Source organism: Pleurodeles waltl, chromosome 7, assembly GCF_031143425.1.
Source record: "Pleurodeles waltl isolate 20211129_DDA chromosome 7, aPleWal1.hap1.20221129, whole genome shotgun sequence".
Classification (NCBI taxonomy): Eukaryota; Metazoa; Chordata; class Amphibia; order Caudata; family Salamandridae; genus Pleurodeles; species Pleurodeles waltl.
The window spans coordinates 542,898,283-542,917,222 of NC_090446.1; the positions used below are offsets into that span (position 1 = coordinate 542,898,283).

The following is an 18,940-nucleotide window of genomic DNA, read 5'->3' on the forward strand; positions in this document are numbered from 1 at the left end:
GGTTAAGGAGAAGAGTTCAGGAAACTGTTGTAGGACTCTCCTACAATCAGCTTGCTGTTGGCCAGAGAGGGTGTCTGAGTAGATCACTCCATCTACTGTGCCATCTTTTGGGTCTGATGATAGAAGATCAGGGAGAGGTTCACTCTCTGCCTCCTGATCCTCATCTGTTACCATCAACAGATTCACATCAGCCCTGTCATGGAAGAGCTTAAGGCGGTTCACATGGATCACCCTCTTGGGGCTCCTGCTTGTGCCCAGGTCTACCAGGTAGGTGACCTGACTCTTCCTTTCTAGTACTGGGTAAGGGCCACTCCATTTGTCCTGGAGTGCCCTGGGAGCCACAGGCTCCAGAACCCAGACTTTCTGCCCTGGTTGGAACTCAACCAGTGCAGCCTTTTGGTCATACCAAAACTTCTGGAGTTGTTGGCTGGCCTCAAGGTTTTTGGTTGCCTTTTCCATGTACTCTGCCATTCTAGAGCGAAGGCCAAGTACATAGTCCACTATGTCCTGTTTAGGCTCATGGAGAGGTCTCTCCCAGCCTTCTTTAACAAGGGCAAGTGGTCCCCTTACAGGATGACCAAACAGAAGTTCAAAGGGTGAGAACCCTACTCCCTTCTGTGGTACCTCCCTGTAAGCGAAAAGCAGACATGGCAGGAGGACATCCCATCTCCTTTTGAGTTTTTCTGGGAGCCCCATGATCATGCCTTTTAATGTCTTGTTGAATCTCTCAACTAAGCCATTAGTTTGTGGATGGTAAGGTGTAGTGAATTTATAAGTCACTCCACACTCATTCCACATGTGCTTTAGGTATGCTGACATGAAGTTGGTACCTCTGTCAGACACCACCTCCTTAGGGAAACCCACTCTGGTAAAGATACCAATGAGGGCCTTGGCTACTGCAGGGGCAGTAGTCGACCTAAGGGGAATAGCTTCAGGATACCTGGTAGCATGATCCACTACTACCAGGATATACATATTTCCTGAGGCTGTGGGAGGTTCTAGTGGACCAACTATGTCCACACCCACTCTTTCAAAGGGCACCCCCACCACTGGAAGTGGAATGAGGGGGGCCTTTGGATGCCCACCTGTCTTACCACTGGCTTGACAGGTGGGGCAGGAGAGGCAAAACTCCTTAACCATGGTGGACATATTGGGCCAGTAGAAGTGGTTGACTAACCTCTCCCACGTCTTGGTTTGTCCCAAATGTCCAGCAAGGGGAATGTCATGGGCCAATGTTAGGATGAACTCTCTGAACAGCTGAGGCACTACCACTCTCCTAGTGGCACCAGGTTTGGGGTCTCTGGCCTCAGTGTACAGGAGTCCATCTTCCCAATAGACCCTATGTGTTCCATTTTTCTTGCCTTTGGACTCTTCAGCAGCTTGCTGCCTAAGGCCTTCAAGAGAGGGACAGGTTTCTTGTCCCTTACACAGCTCCTCCCTTGAGGGTCCCCCTGGGCCTAAGAGCTCAACCTGGTAAGGTTCAAGCTCCAAAGGCTCAGTTCCCTCAGAGGGCAGAACTTCTTCCTGAGAAGAGAGGTTCCCTTTCTTTTGCTGTGTTGCAGTTGGTTTCCCAACTGACTTTCCTGTTCTCTTGGTAGGCTGGGCCATTTTTCCAGACTCCAGCTCTACTTTTTCACCCTGTGCCTTGCATTGTGCTCTTGTTTTCACACACACCAGTTCAGGGATACCCAGCATTGCTGCATGGGTTTTTAGTTCTACCTCAGCCCATGCTGAGGACTCCAGGTCATTTCCAAGCAGACAGTCCACTGGGATATTTGAGGAGACCACCACCTGTTTCAGGCCATTGACCCCTCCCCATTCTAAAGTAACCATTGCCATGGGATGTACTTTTCTCTGATTGTCAGCGTTGGTGACTGTGTAAGTTTTTCCAGTCAGGTATTGGCCAGGGGAAACCAGTTTCTCTGTCACCATGGTGACACTGGCACCTGTATCCCTCAGGCCCTCTATTCTAGTCCCATTAATCAAGAGTTGCTGTCTGTATTTTTGCATGTTAGGCGGCCAGACAGCTAGTGTGGCTAAATCCACCCCACCCTCAGAAACTAGAGTAGCTTCAGTGTGGACCCTGATTTGCTCTGGGCACACTGTTGATCCCACTTGGAGACTAGCCATACCAGTGTTACCTGGATGGGAGTTTGGAGTGGAACCTTTCTTGGGACAGGCCTTGTCTCCAGTTTGGTGTCCATGCTGTTTACAGCTATGACACCAGGCCTTTTTGGGATCAAAGTTTTTACCCTTGTACCCATTGTTTTGTGAAGAGGCTCTGGGCCCACCCTCCTGTGCAGGTTTTTGGGGGCCTGTAGAAGACTCTTTACTATTTTTAGTTTTGGTTGTCTCATCACCCTTCCCCTGGGGAGTCTTTGTGACCCCTTTCTTTTGGTCACCCCCTGTTGAAGTCTTGGACACCCTTGTCTTGACCCAATGGTCCGCCTTCTTTCCCAATTCTTGGGGAGAAATTGGTCCTAGGTCTACCAGATGCTGATGCAGTTTATCATTGAAACAATTACTTAACAGGTGTTCTTTCACAAATAAATTGTACAGCCCATCATAATTACTTACACCACTGCCTTGAATCCAACCATCTAGTGTTTTCACTGAGTAGTCTACAAAGTCAACCCAGGTCTGGCTCGAGGATTTTTGAGCCCCCCTGAATCTAATCCTATACTCCTCAGTGGAGAATCCAAAGCCCTCAATCAGGGTACCCTTCATGAGGTCATAAGATTCTGCATCTTGTCCAGAGAGTGTGAGGAGTCTATCCCTACACTTTCCTGTGAACATTTCCCAAAGGAGAGCACCCCAGTGAGATCTGTTCACTTTTCTGGTTACACAAGCCCTCTCAAAAGCTGTGAACCATTTGGTGATGTCATCACCATCTTCATATTTAGTTACAATCCCTTTAGGGATTTTCAACATGTCAGGAGAATCTCTGACCCTATTTATGTTGCTGCCACCATTGATGGGTCCTAGGCCCATCTCTTGTCTTTCCCTCTCTATGGCTAGGATCTGTCTTTCCAAAGCCAATCTTTTGGCCATCCTGGCTAACTGGATGTCCTCTTCACTGGGGCTATCCTCAGTGATTTCAGAGGTGTTGGTCTCTCCTGTGAGGGAACCAGCATCTCTGACTATTATTTTTGGAGTCAGGGTTTGAGGGACCCTGTTCTCCCTAGATAGGATTGGTAGGGGGGAATTGTCCTCCAAGTCACTATCCTCTTCCTCTGAGTTGCCACCCTCAGAGGGGTTGGCCTTTTCAAACTCTGCCAAAAGCTCCTGGAGCTGTATTTTGGTAGGTTTGGGGCCCATTGTTATTTTCTTTATTTTACAGAGTGACCTTAGCTCCCTCATCTTAAGATGGAGGTAAGGTGTGGTGTCGAGTTCCACCACAGTCACATCTGTGCTAGACATTTTGCTTCTAAAAGTTGGAATACTTTTTAAGAATCTACAACTGGTTCTAGAATCTAATTCAAACTTTTACAAACTTTTAAACTCTAAAAGAAATGCTAAACAGGATCTAACACAAGGCCCTAGCAGGTCTTTTAAGAATTTAGAAAACTTTTCAAATTGCAAAAATCAATTTCTAATGACAATTTTGGAATTTGTCGTGTGATCAGGTATTGGCTGAGTAGTCCAGCAAATGCAAAGTCTTGTATCCCACCGCTGCCACCAATGTAGGAAGTTGGCTCTGTATGTGCTATTTCAAAGTAAGGAATAGCATGCACAGAGTCCAAGGGTTCCCCTTAGAGGTAAAATAGTGGTAAAAATAGATAATTCTAATGCTCTATTTTGTGGTAGTGTGGTCGAGCAGTAGGCTTATCCAAGGAGTAGTGTTAAGCATTTGTTGTACATACACATAGACAATAAATGAGGTACACACACTCAGAGACAAATCCAGCCAATAGGTTTTGTTATAGAAAAATATCTTTTCTTAGTTTATTTTAAGAACCACAGGTTCAAATTCTACATGTAATATCTCATTCGAAAGGTATTGCAGGTAAGTACTTTAGGAACTTCAAATCATCAAAATTGCATGTATACTTTTCAAGTTATTCACAAATAGCTGTTTTAAAAGTGGACACAGTGCAATTTTCACAGTTCCTAGGGGAGGTAAGTATTTGTTAGGTTAACCAGGTAAGTAAGGCACTTACAGGGCTTAGTTCTTGGTCCAAGGTAGCCCACCGTTGGGGGTTCAGAGCAACCCCAAAGTCACCACACCAGCAGCTCAGGGCCGGTCAGGTGCAGAGTTCAAAGTGGTGCCCAAAACGCATAGGCTAGAATGGAGAGAAGGGGGTGCCCCGGTTCCGGTCTGATTGCAGGTAAGTACCCGCGTCTTCGGAGGGCAGACCAGGGGGGTTTTGTAGGGCACCGGGGGGGACACAAGTCCACACAGAAATTTCACCCTCAGCAGCGCGGGGGCGGCCGGGTGCAGTGTAGAAACAAGCGTCGGGTTTGTAATGGAAGTCAATGGGAGATCTCGGGATCTCTTCAGCGCTGCAGGCAGGCAAGGGGGGGGTTCCTCGGGGAAACCTCCACTTGGTCAAGGGAGAGGGACTCCTGGGGGTCACTCCTCCAGTGAAAGTCCGGTCCTTCAGGTCCTGGGGGCTGCGGGTGCAGGGTCTCTCCCAGGTGTCGGGACTTAGGATTCAAAGAGTCGCGGTCAGGGGAAGCCTCGGGATTCCCTCTGCAGGCGGCGCTGTGGGGGCTCAGGGGGGACAGGTTTTTGTACTCACAGTCTTAGAGTAGTCCTGGGGTCCCTCCTGAGGTGTTGGATCGCCACCAGCCGAGTCGGGGTCGCCGGGTGCAGTGTTGCAAGTCTCACGCTTCTTGCGGGGAGCTTGCAGGGTTCTTTAAAGCTGCTGGAAACAAAGTTGCAGCTTTTCTTGGAGCAGGTCCGCTGTCCTCGGGAGTTTCTTGTCTTTTTGAAGCAGGGGCAGTCCTCAGAGGATGTCGAGGTCGCTGGTCCCTTTGGAAGGCGTCGCTGGAGCAGGATCTTTGGAAGGCAGGAGACAGGCCGGTGAGTTTCTGGAGCCAAGGCAGTTGTCGTCTTCTGGTCTTCCTCTGCAGGGGTTTTTCAGCTAGGCAGTCCTTCTTCTTGTAGTTGCAGGAATCTAATTTTCTAGGGTTCAGGGTAGCCCTTAAATACTAAATTTAAGGGCGTGTTTAGGTCTGGGGGGTTAGTAGCCAATGGCTACTAGCCCTGAGGGTGGGTACACCCTCTTTGTGCCTCCTCCCAAGGGGAGGGGGTCACAATCCTAACCCTATTGGGGGAATCCTCCATCTGCAAGATGGAGGATTTCTAAAAGTTAGAGTCACTTCAGCTCAGGACACCTTAGGGGCTGTCCTGACTGGCCAGTGACTCCTCCTTGTTGCTTTCTTTGTTCCCTCCAGCCTTGCCGCCAAAAGTGGGGGCCGTGGCCGGAGGGGGCGGGCAACTCCACTAAGCTGGAGTGCCCTGCTGGGCTGTGACAAAGGGGTGAGCCTTTGAGGCTCACCGCCAGGTGTCACAGCTCCTGCCTGGGGGAGGTGTTAGCATCTCCACCCAGTGCAGGCTTTGTTACTGGCCTCAGAGTGACAAAGGCACTCTCCCCATGGGGCCAGCAACATGTCTCTAGTGTGGCAGGCTGCTGGAACTAGTCAGCCTACACAGACAGTCGGTTAAGTTTCAGGGGGCACCTCTAAGGTGCCCTCTGGGGTGTATTTTGCAATAAAATGTACACTGGCATCAGTGTGCATTTATTGTGCTGAGAAGTTTGATACCAAACTTCCCAGTTTTCAGTGTAGCCATTATGGTGCTGTGGAGTTCGTGTTTGACAGACTCCCAGACCATATACTCTTATGGCTACCCTGCACTTACAATGTCTAAGGTTTTGTTTAGACACTGTAGGGGTACCATGCTCATGCACTGGTACCCTCACCTATGGTATAGTGCACCCTGCCTTAGGGCTGTAAGGCCTGCTAGAGGGGTGTCTTACCTATACTGCATAGGCAGTGAGAGGCTGGCATGGCACCCTGAGGGGAGTGCCATGTCGACTTACTCGTTTTGTCCTCACTAGCACACACAAGCTGGCAAGCAGTGTGTCTGTGCTGAGTGAGAGGTCTCCAGGGTGGCATAAGACATGCTGCAGCCCTTAGAGACCTTCCTTGGCATCAGGGCCCTTGGTACCAGAAGTACCAGTTACAAGGGACTTATCTGGATGCCAGGGTCTGCCAATTGTGGATACAAAAGTACAGGTTAGGGAAAGAACACTGGTGCTGGGGCCTGGTTAGCAGGCCTCAGCACACTTTCAATTGTAAACATAGCATCAGCAAAGGCAAAAAGTCAGGGGGCAACCATGCCAAGGAGGCATTTCCTTACAAATACTTTAAATGAAAGGTATTTCACTTAGGAACTTTAGGAACTTTGAATTAGCAAAATAGCATATACAGTTTTCACACAAATGGCAATAAGCTATTTTAAAACTGGACACTGCAATTTTCAACAGTTCCTGGGGGAGGTAAGTGTTTGTTAGTTTTGCAGGTAAGTAAACCACCTACAGGGTTCAAAGTTGGGTCCAAGGTAGCCCACCGTTGGGGGTTCAGGGCAACCCCAAAGTTACCACACCAGCAGCTCAGGGCCGGTCAGGTGCAGAGGTCAAAGTGGTGCCCAAAACACACAGGCTTCAATGGAGAAGGGGGGGCCCCGGTTCCAGTCTGCCAGCAGGTAAGTACCTGCGTCTTCGGAGGGCAGACCAGGGGGGTTTTGTAGGGCACCGGGGGGGACACAAGTCAGCACAAAAAGTACACCCGCAGCGGCCAGGGGGTTGGCCGGGTGCATTGTGCAAACAGGCGTTGGGTTTGCAATAGGTTTCAATGGGAGACCCAGGGGTCTCTTCAGTGAAGCAGGCAGGCAAGGGGGGGGCTCCTCGGGGAAGCCACCACCTAGGCAAGGGAGAGGGCCACCTGGGGGTCGCTTCTGCACTGGATGTCGGATCCTTCAGGTCCTGGGGGCTGCGGGTGCAGTGTCTTTACCAGGCGTCGGGTTCTTAGAAGCAGGCAGTCACGGTCAGGGGGAGCCTCTGGATTCCCTCTGCAGGCGTCGCTGGGGGGGGTCAACTCCGGCTACTCACAGGGTCGTAGTCGCCGGGGAGTCCTCCCTGTAGTGTTGGTTCTCCACAAGTTGAGCCGGGGGCGTCGGGTGCAGAGTGCAAAGTCTCACGCTTCCGGCAGGGAACGTGTGTTCTTTAAAAGTTGCTTCTTTGTTGCAAAGATGTTTCTTCTTTGGAGCAGAGCCGCTGTCCTTGGGAGTTCTTGGTCCTTTTAGATGCAGGGTAGTCCTCTGAGGCTTCAGAGGTCGCTGGACCCTGTGGAACGCGTCGCTGTTGCCGTTTTTCTTGAAGTGGGGAGACAGGCCGGTAGAGCTGGGGCCAAAGCAGTTGGTGTCTCCGTCTTCTCTGCAGGGCTTTCAGGTCAGCAGTCCTTCTTCATCTTAGGTTGCAGGAATCTATCTTGCTAGGTTCTGGGAGCCCCTAAATACTCGATTTAGGGGTGTGTTTAGGTCTGGGGGGTTAGTAGCCAATGGCTACTAGCCCTGAGGGTGGCTACACCCTCTTTGCGCCTCCTCCCTGAAGGGAGGGGGGCACATCCCTAATCCTATTGGGGGAATCCTCCATCTGCAAGATGGAGGATTTCTAAAAGTCAGAGTCCCCTCAGCTCAGGACACCTTAGGGGCTGTCCTGACTGGCCAGTGACTCCTCCTTGTTTTTCTCATTATCTCCTCCAGCCTTGCCGCCAAAAGTGGGGCCGTGGCCGGAGGGGGCGGGCAACTCCACTAGCTGGAGTGCCCTGGGGTGCTGTAACAAGGGGGGTGAGCCTTTGAGGCTCACCGCTAGGTGTTACAGTTCCAGCAGGGGGAGGTGAGAAGCACCTCCACCCAGTACAGGCTTTGTTACTAGCCACAGAGTGACAAAGGCACTCTCCCCATGTTGCCAGCAGCATGTCTGGTGTGTGGCAAGCTGCTAAAACTAGCCAGCCCACACTGGTAGTCGAGTATGGTTTCAGGGGGCATCTCTAAGATGCCCTCTGGGGTGTATTTCACAATAAAATGTACACTGGCATCAGTGTGCATTTATTGTGCTGAGAAGTTTGATACCAAACTTCCCAGTTTTCAGTGTAGCCATTATGGTGCTGTGGAGTTCATGTTTGACAGACTCCCAGACCATATACTCTTATGGCTACCCTGCAATTACAATGTCTAAGGTTTTGCTTAGACACTGTAGGGCCACAGTGCTCATGCACTTATGCCCTCACCTATGGTATAGTGCACCCTGCCTTAGGGCTGTAAGGCCTGCTAGAGGGGTGACTTATCTATGCCATAGGCAGTGTGAGGTTGGCATGGCACCCTGAGGGGAGCGCCATGTCGACTTAGTCATTTTTTCCCCACCAGCACACACAAGCTGGCAAGCAGTGTGTCTGTGCTGAGTGAGGGGTCTCTAGGGTGGCATAAGACATGCTGTAGCCCTTAGAGACCTTCCCTGGCATCAGGGCCCTTGGTACCAGGGGTACCAGTTACAAGGGACTTACCTGGATGCCAGTGTGTGCCAATTGTGGAAACAAAGGTACAGGTTAGGGAAAGAACACTGGTGCTGGGGCCTGGTTAGCAGGCCACAGCACACTTTCAAATCATAACTTGGCATCAGCAAAGGCAAACAGTCAGGGGGTAACCATGCCAAGGAGGCATTGCCTTACACATGCAAATTGAGTTCTCAAATATCTTCCTCATCCATTTCAGTAAAACATTCTGGAATGCAGACTGAAGTATACACTTTGAACGCCAGCAGCAGCCTGTCAGTTAATTCCCTGGTGACCAACTGCAGCTTTACCGCAGTGTTCTAAAGTGAAACTTGGGTGCTAACGTTCTGTAATTATGACAAAAGTGTGGCACACCTCAAAGCTATCTTGATGGAATCAGTGCTGTAAAACTGAAACCATTTCCCACAGAGGACATTGGACTAAATAAAGAAATGAGTGAGCTTTATAACAAAAAAAACTCTCTCAAGATTGCCTCGCTAGACAAAGAGAGCCTAAATACATCCGATATAGTACTGAAGTATAGCCCACTGATAGAAGTATGCCAAACGCTTAAGTAACTGGTGCATCAAATAATCAAGTGATCAATGGGATAAAATCATAAAAATAGCAACTAGTTTAAAAGCCCCTTGTTGCTAATTGAGATCTCTGAAAATATGTCCACAATTTCGAATTCTGGAGGGCTAGCCATAGTTTCTATGAGAAATAAACCTGCTTATTTTATTAATTTCTAAAGGAAATGCTTTAGGTGTTACAGTTTTGATTCCATCAAGATGACTTCAGGTGTGCCACACGCTTGTCAGAAATTCAGCACTTGTTCATTAGAACACTGTGGGAAGGGAGGGAACAGGGCATTAACCCGAACAACGGAGGACAAGGGGCAGAGAGAAGGGATAGAGGGAGCAAATGACCATGCCTGGCAGGCAGGAGATGGAGTCACAGAACAGCAGATCATGGAGGGTAAGCAAGAGGGGATGTGGCAGTAGAGCAGACCATGGAGAGCAGGAGGGAGGGACAGTGGCAACACAATGGACCATTTAGAGCCAGAGTGTTGGAGGCAGTGCCACAGACTCGGACAATGGAGGCAGGGGGAGGTGGCTGGGGCAGCAAGATGACCACACAGAGCAGGCAGGAGGGACAGCGTCAGCATATCAGACAATGTACTGCAGATGGGAAGGATAGTGGCAACACAATGGAACCTGGAGAGCAGGATGAAGGAGGCAGGTTCATGCACAAGGACAACAAATGGCAGGGGAGAGGGAGGCAAGGGCAGCAAGCTTGACCATGCAGGGCAGGTGGGAGTTGCAGTGGCAGCACAACAGGCCACGTATGGCAGGCGGAAGGGTTAGGACCAGCTCAACAGATCATGGAGGGCAAAAGGGAGGGGCAGTGCAATAGACAATCAAGGGCATGAGTGCATAGGAGCATAGACTTGGACAATAAAAGGCAGGTGGGAGGTAGCAGAGACAGCGGCAGCAAGTTGACCATGCTGGGCAGGCAAGAGGGTCCGTGTCTGCTCAGTGGACCATGAAGAGGAGAGGCGGTGGTGAAAAGGCACACCCATGGATGATGAAGGGCATCGAGGAGGTTGGGAGGGGGAGCAAGCTAATCTCTGAAAGCAAGCAGGAGCTGCAGTAGCAGTACAAAAGACTACTCAGGGTAGGATGAGGGGACAGGGCACATAAGAGAAACTACAACGTGAGCTACCTAAATAATATAATATCTGAAGTAACAGATACACTTCAGAGAAAAAGCCTTATAAGGACTGATAAATATCCATTGATAATTCAAAGTCGTATGAGAAAACAATATGCAGCTGCTGAAAGAATTAAAGGAATGACAAACGATAACAGGGAACTAAATCTCAACTGAACACATTTTAATGAAGCAATATAACAAAACACAAAGAATCAAGAAATATAATACATGTATGGAAATATATATAACGTTAAAATTCTAAATCAGGCACACCACAATCAAACTAGACGACAAAGAATGGATAAGAAAGACATATGAGGTAAATGAAAAAACAATTAACATATAAATCTACATGAATAAACTAACGTGTCTGAAATACAGTACATACAAACATGTAAAGATTGTTTCCAACAATACATAAATGTACATTGATATCATACTGATAAATAAATATATATATATATATATAGATTGATGTTTAGAAAAAATTAAATTAGAGTGGTGTTGAGACAGGGATACTCTTAGGGAACCAAAGGCCTACGCGCGTTTCGGTGTTCCTATTGGTTATATACACATAGTCATGCAATTCAGGGCAAGAAGGAGGGGGGCTAGGGCAGCAGCTTGAACACAGAGGAAAGTCAGTCATGGACAGAGGCAACCTAATGGATCATGGAGGGCAGCAGCAAGGCCAGGGTCACGCACATGGAGGTCGGAAGGCAGGGAGTGGGGGTGGGGTGCAGGTGTAGGGGCAGCAAGCTGCCCACTTAGGGCAGGCTGGAAGGGGCAAGTAAATGGACCATGGCAGGCAGTCGAGAGAGGACAAGGCAGGCACACAGAGGGTAGGAAAGAAAGGGCAGGGGCAGGAAGCTGACCACGGAAGGAATCTGGGAACTCAGAAAGGAGAATAGAGGGCAGTTAGGAGGGGTGCAGGAGCAGCATGGTGACCATGGAGGCAGGAGTTGGGCAGGGGCACACAGGAGGGGAGCGGAGGGCAAGCAGGAGGGGAGCAGGGGCAGCAGGCTGACCAAAGAGGACAGGCTGTGGTGGATTTGCCTTCAGCAGAGGGTGGGCCTGTGCCAACAAATTGTTACGAATGGCCGAAGGCAGAAGCCATTGAGGGGGCGCAAGTTATAATTAGCTTGCTGAACTATAAAATACTAAGTTCAGTGTTTGGTGTTTTTTTTAAGTGTTAATTTTTAACTCATTTCACCACCTCACTCTAAAGTTAGTTTGACCTTCACATTGTGAAGACTTTCTTGATTTGCCTGTAACCGTGGCCTCTGTGGAGAGGATGAATCTGTACCATATTTGGTAATATCTTACCATAGTCAGCTAATTTCTGGCATGCCAATTTTTCTGCAGTTTGATGCAGAGGACAGAAATCAAAAAAGGTTAAAAATTTGAAAAAAGGGCTGTTTCCCATTGTAGCTTCAGTGGGAATTTTTGCTTATGCCCTCAGTACAAATCGCTAAACAGATTTATGCCAGACTTGGCATGAAGTAGAACTTTACTCTAAAAGTGTGCTTTTGTTGGGGTGCTGTAAACCCATTCAAGGTTTTTTGGAGATAAACAGTTAATACTTTTGCATGTTTCTACTGTTTAGAAATGTGATTTCGAAAATCGTGAATCTTGTCAATCACATTTGAATTTTTGGAAAATGTGATTTGCTAATGAAGGGGCTTTAATTTCTTACTGCCTTCTTGAAAATCACGATATATTTTAAAAGTAAATGATTTTTGCCCTCCGGAAAACAATTTCCACTGCAGAACTCCTAGGGGGGCCTTACCAATAGGGGCATAAAAAAGCCTGCTAGGGTGATCCCAAGGACACCATTTTGTATTTGGGAAAAAGGAAGTAATTTTGTAAAAAATACAAATAAAAAAATGTGATTTTCATAAAAATATTTGCCCCAAAATACTATGGTTCTGAAATAACATGGTAATATGCACAGGCAGGGCCTGCAAATCTGTCTGAAAATCAGACCATGTGGCTAACCTCTGCTGCTCACAGCTAAAGGCCTTTTACCATAGTCATTGGCTGACTGTGGGAGTTTGGGTTCACGCAGAGCCTTTGTCTGTGTTCAACACCAAATTGGTATATGACAGGTGAACAAGGTGCATCATAAAAAAGATAGAATTTGACTAGAAAAAGCAAATTAAAAGTTAGTTATTGCTCTGCTAATTCATACCCAATAAAAGCCTGAAGTTTGCCAGTTATGGTTTGTAACGCAAAGAACCAAAACTTCTAACCAGGCAGAATACACCACTTTGCCAATGGCACAGGCAAAAAAGCACACAGTAAAAAGGATGACTATGAAGAGAAAGTAAGGTGGGTGACATGAGTTACATACATAGATATAGAGGGTCTTATAAGGCAGGGTTACAAACTGATCTCTAGAAAAACCTTCACTCTCTAATGTTTATCCTCAGTTATTCACACATTTTCTCTAGGTAAGTGTTTCAGAGCCTTTTCCCATCATGCTAAATTATGCAGTTGCGAACACCCTGATATGGACACTGAATGCAAGCACTTTGTAAAGAAGGGTAAAGCCTGAGGTTCTATTCACGGCCTGAATATAATTAGTCCTCAATTTACCATTCTATATGTCTGTGGTTTCTTGTTTGGCATCTTTGTTTCTATGAGGCTTCTGAATAAGACAACAAGATATAAAGCCACCAATCAGATGAAATTGTGTATTGGTGTTTTTTTGATAGCTTGATCCTGGCGGACAAAGATAATGTCCACATTATCATTGATGTGGATTATGGAGTGCTCATGAAATGCAGTAAATATTGTGATGTATTTCATTATGCTTCATTATGTGTTTTCAGCCTTGTGGTGAGAAGTGTTCCTTGGATCCACTACCCTGCCTTGCATCCTTGGAGCGACTTAGAGGTTAAGGCATGGCTAGACACTTGATATTATTAGAACAAAAGCTAGGACTTGAGAGGTTGAGGCATGGCTGAACACATTTATAGTAGAGCAGAATAGAAGAGCAGCAAGGATTCTTAGTTCCCTTGTACAGATGAAGATATCTGCCATTGTCATTCTTATTAAGCAAATCTCATGTCAGTGGCTAACAAACAAGAACACCCATGGCGTGTCTACAATGTATTGTACAAAATAGAAACTGGTTTTTGTTTTTTTCATTTAATTCATTTATTTATTTTTGTATCGCTTCCAAGTTTTATCTGTCAGGGTTGCCAGAATGACGTGTGCAGCTTGAAATGGAAGTGAAATTAATTCTGATTTTCCCTCACATGCAGGGAAAGGTCAAGGCCAAAAAGCTCCAGAGCATGCTGGGTAGCCTGAAGCCATCACACCTCGGCCCCTGTGGGGATGGGAAGTATCAAGGTTCAACAGGCAAGAAGGTAGTGTTGGAGCAGAAGCCCCTGAGTGCCCTGGTACCGGGAGTCAACACTGGAACTGTAGTATTGGGGAAGGTGGTCTTCAGTCTAACCACTGAGGAGAAGATCCCCTTGTGAGTATGATGAACATATAGAATCCATCTGAGAAAAAGAGGGCGAGGAAGGGAAATGGCTCTAGATTGCCCCAGATGGGATGATTTGTCAGCCTTTGCTTTTTTGAAGGTACAAAAAATGAGGCAACTTTGTTTCATCCCATTTAACCCTTTCTACGCTGTTTTCTCCCTTTTCGCCCTTCCTCTTTTTCAGTTTGCTTTTTTTCCTCCTTTTTTCTCTTCATCATCTTTTCTTCCTTCTCTCCTCGGGTAATACTTCCTTCTGCTTTTTATGATCTTCAGTGATAGTCATAAATGCTTGAATAATTCTCACTGCATGCACAGACCTTGGAACACATTTTTGCAAAGTTTTCTTCAGTAGAAAGAGCATCATAGTATATCTTCTTTCACAAGCTCATATTCAGGTCTATGGAATGAAAGCCTAATACGTGCCTCATGTTTCCTTGACTGTTCAAAATAATCCTACAGATTAATGTCATAGAACTGTATTGCAGCATCCAAATAGGGAGAAAACACTTTTCCGCAGACAGCATTAAGGTAGAAAAATGCAGCCTGATAGGCTTACTTTGTAAAGAGAGAAAAAGAAGCCTGGCCTTTTAAGAAGGGCAACCCTGTCCAGAGTAGATTATACCTGCTGTCGCCACCGAGAACCAGTTCTCTTTAAACGGTATAGAAAATTGAACACATATATATATATATATATATATATATATATATATATATATATATATATATGTTCAATGGCATGTGTAGCTGCAGATACACATGCTGTGCACATCCCGCCATCTGGTGTTGGGCTCGGAGTGTTACAAGTTGTTTTTCTTCGAAGAAGTCTTTTCGAGTCACGAGATCGAGGGACTCCTCCCATTTCGGCTCCATTGCGCATGGGCGTCGACTCCATCTTAGATTGTTTTTTTTCCGCCATCGGGTTCGGACGTGTTCCTTTTCGCTCCGTGTTTCGGGTCGGAAAGTTAGTTAGAATCTCGGAAAAATCGTCGGTATTGTTTGCGTTCGGTATCGGGTTAGTTACAACAGATCGACACCGACTTTTGAAGAGCTCCAGTGGCCCTTTGGGGTTTTTTCGATCCCCCGTCGGGGCCTGGTCAGCCCGGCCACGTGTCTCTTCAAGACTGATGGAACGGACCCCATTCCGCTTCTGCCCAAAATGTCATAACAAGTATCCGTATACAGATCAGCATCTGGTCTGTAACTTGTGTCTGTCTCCAGAGCACAAGGAGGATACCTGTGAAGCCTGTCGAGCGTTTCGGTCGAGGAAGACATTAAGAGACCGAAGAGCGAGAAGACTGCAGATGGCGTCGGCACCGACAGGACAAGGGCGTTTCGAGGAGGAAGAAGAAACCTTCTCCATCCAGGAATCGGACTCGGACGAGCTTGATCCCGAAGAAACACCGAAAACCGTGAGTAAGACGTTGAAACATAAAACTCACGAGAAGACAACAAAAGCCCAGGGGACGCCACCGCCAACAGGCCATGGCTTAACCCGAAAAATAGGTGACCGATCATCGGCACCGAAAAAGGGCACGCTTGTGGCGAAGTCATCCGACTCCGGTCGAGATACCGCCACACAGCAATCTCGGGCCCGAGACAGCAGCTCCGAGCAGATTCGGCACCGAGACAGTGGCACCCAAATGGGTCGGCACCGAGACACCATGACGCTGAAAATAAAGAAGGTTTCCTCGGAGCCCAAAAAGGCGACCGAAAAGGTTTCGATTCCGAAACATCCAGCCTCTGAACCGAAAACAGGTTCCTACACAGAGGAACAGGGATTGTCCTCCCAGATGCAAGGACATAAGTTCGGAGAAGAACTTGAATCAGTAGAGCCAGACTACACTCAAAGAAGGCTCCACATTAAAAAAGACACAGGGAAGATAAGCACTCTTCCCCCAATTAAGATGAAAAGAAGACTTGCCTTTCAAGAAAAGGACAAGCAGCCACAGGCAAAAGTGGCAAGACAAACAACTCCACCACCATCTCCACCACCATCAATGCACACATCACCGGTAGCCACTCCACCACTGATGCAATCCCCGACTCATACTGCAATGAGTCAAGATGATCCCGACGCATGGGACCTTTATGATGCTCCTGTATCAGATAACAGCCCAGACTGTTACCCTGCGAGGCCGTCGCCACCTGAAGACAGTACATCCTACACGCAGGTGGTCTCAAGGGCAGCTGCTTTTCATAACGTCACCTTGCATGCAGAACCAATTGAGGATGACTTTTTGTATAATACACTATCCTCCACTCATAGCCAATACCAAAGCTTACCTATGCTCCCGGGAATGCTAAAACATTCCAAACAAATATTTCAGGATCCTGTAAAAGGCAGAGCTATAACTCCAAGGGTGGAGAATAAGTACAAGCCACCGCCAACAGACCCTGTTTATATTACGCAGCAATTAACACCAGACTCTGTGGTTGTCAGGGCAGCTCGCAAGAGAGCAAACTCTCATACCTCGGGAGACGCACCACCTCCAGACAAGGAGAGTCGCAAATTCGATGCTGCGGGTAAAAGGGTTGCAGCACAAGCAGCAAACCAATGGCGCATTGCCAACTCACAAGCACTTTTGGCAAGATACGATAGAGCTAATTGGGACGAAATGCAGCATTTCATAGAACACTTACCCAAAGAGTTCCAGAAAAGGGCACAACAAGTGGTGGAAGAAGGACAAAGTATCTCCAATAATCAGATACGGTCAGCAATGGATGCAGCAGATACGGCTGCAAGGACAGTAAATACTGCAATAACGATAAGGAGACACGCATGGTTGCGTACGTCAGGATTCAAGCCAGAAATACAACAAGCTGTGCTGAATATGCCATTTAATGAACAGCAGTTGTTTGGGCCGGAAGTCGACACTGCTATTGAGAAACTCAAAAAAGATACTGATACGGCAAAAGCCATGGGCGCACGCTACTCCCCACAGAGCAGAGGCACATTTCGCAAAACACAATTTAGGGGAGGGTTTCGAGGTCAACCTACAGAGGCCACAACCTCACAAGCAAGGCCCACTTATCAAAGCCAATATCAGCGGGGAAGTTTTCGGGGGCAATATAGAGGGGGACAATTCCAAAAGAATAGAGGGAAGTTCCAAAGCCCCAAAACTCCTCAAAACAAGCAGTGACTTCCAAGTCACACATCCCCAACACATAACACCTGTGGGGGGGAGACTAAGCAAATTTTACAAACATTGGGAGGAGATAACAACAGACACTTGGGTACTGGCAATTATCCAGCATGGTTATTGCATAGAATTTCTCAAATTCCCTCCAAACGTCCCACCGAAAACACACAATATGTCAAAACAACATATAGATCTTCTAGGACTAGAAGTTCAGGCATTGCTACAGAAAGAAGCAATAGAATTAGTACCAAAACAACAGAAAGGAACAGGAGTTTACTCTCTGTACTTTCTCATACCCAAAAAAGACAAGAGTCTGAGACCTATATTAGATCTCAGAACATTAAATACCTACATCAAATCAGATCACTTTCACATGGTGACATTACAAGACGTAATCCCACTGCTCAAACGACAAGACTACATGACAACGCTAGACCTAAAGGATGCATATTTCCATATACCGATACATCCTTCACACAGAAAGTACACAAGGTTTGTATTCCAAGGGGTACATTACCAATTCAAGGTGTTGCCATTCGGAATAACAACTGCACTCAGAGTTTTTACAAAATGCCTGGCAGTCGTAGCTGCACATATCAGAAGGCAGCAAATACATGTGTTCCCGTACCTAGACGATTGGTTAATCAAAACCAACACGCTAGAACGGTGTTCACAACACACAAAGTATGTCATAGAAACCCTCCACAAACTAGGTTTCTCAATCAACTACACAAAGTCACACCTTCTGCCGTGTCAAACACAGCAATACTTAGGGGCGACAATCAACACAGCAAAAGGGATTGCCACTCCAAGCCCACAAAGGGTTCAGGCATTTCACAATGTAATACAGGCCATGTATCCAAAACAAAAAATACAAGTCAAAATGGTGATGAAACTCCTAGGCATGATGTCCTCATGCATAGCCATTGTCCCAAACACAAGGTTGCACATGCGGCCCTTACAACAGTGCCTAGCATCACAATGGTCACTGGCACAGGGTCAACTTCTAGATCTGGTGTTGGTAGACCGCCAAACTTACACCTCGCTTCAATGGTGGAACAGTATAAATTTAAACCAAGGGCGGCCTTTCCAAGACCCAGTGCCACAATATGTAATAACGACAGATGCCTCCATGATAGAGTGGGGAGCACACCTCAATCAACACAGCATCCAAGGACAATGGGACACTCAGCAAAAACAGTTTCACATAAATCACTTAGAACTATTGGCAGTATTTCTAGCGCTGAAAGCATTTCAACCCATAATAAGCCACAAACACATTCTTGTCAAAACAGACAACATGACAACGATGTATTACCTAAACAAACAGGGAGGGACACACTCAACACATTTGTGTCTCCTGGCACAGAGAATATGGCATTGGGCGATTCACAACCACATTCGCCTAATAGCACAATTTATTCCAGGAATTCAGAATCAGTTAGCAGACAATCTCTCTCGGGATCACCAACAGATCCACGAATGGGAGATTCACCCCCAAGTACTGAACACTGGAACACCACAAATAGATCTATTTGCAACAAAGGAAAACGCAAAATGCCGAAACTTCGCATCCAGGTACCCACAAGATCAGTCTCAGGGCAATGCATTATGGATGAGTTGGTCAGGGATATTTGCTTACGCTTTTCCCCCTCTCCCACTCCTTCCATATCTGGTAAACAAGTTGAGTCAAAACAAACTCAGACTCATACTAATAGTGCCAACATGGGCAAGACAACCTTGGTACACAACACTACTAGACCTCTCAGTAGTACCTCATGTCAAACTACCAAACAGACCAGATCTGTTAACGCAACACAAACAACAGATCAGACACCCAAATCCAGTATCGCTGAATCTAGCAATTTGGCTCCTGAAGTCCTAGAGTTCGGACATTTAAACCTTACACAGGAATGTATGGAGGTCATAAAACAAGCTAGAAAACCTACCACTAGACATTGCTATGCAAATAAGTGGAAAAGATTTGTTTATTACTGCCATAATAATCAAATTCAACCCTTACACGCATCTGCCA

At 46.9% G+C, this 18,940-nt stretch overlaps 1 protein-coding gene across 1 annotated transcript in view; it reads left to right on the forward strand.

Moving 5' to 3' along the window:
• TTC5 (tetratricopeptide repeat domain 5) overlaps positions 1-18,940 on the forward strand; it is a 170,141-nt gene that overhangs the window by 99,387 nt on the left and 51,814 nt on the right. Inside the window, exon 8 of the mRNA XM_069244282.1 lies at positions 13,542-13,756. Within this exon, the coding sequence (XP_069100383.1) occupies positions 13,542-13,756 (215 nt within the window). The remainder of the gene's footprint in view (positions 1-13,541; positions 13,757-18,940) is intronic.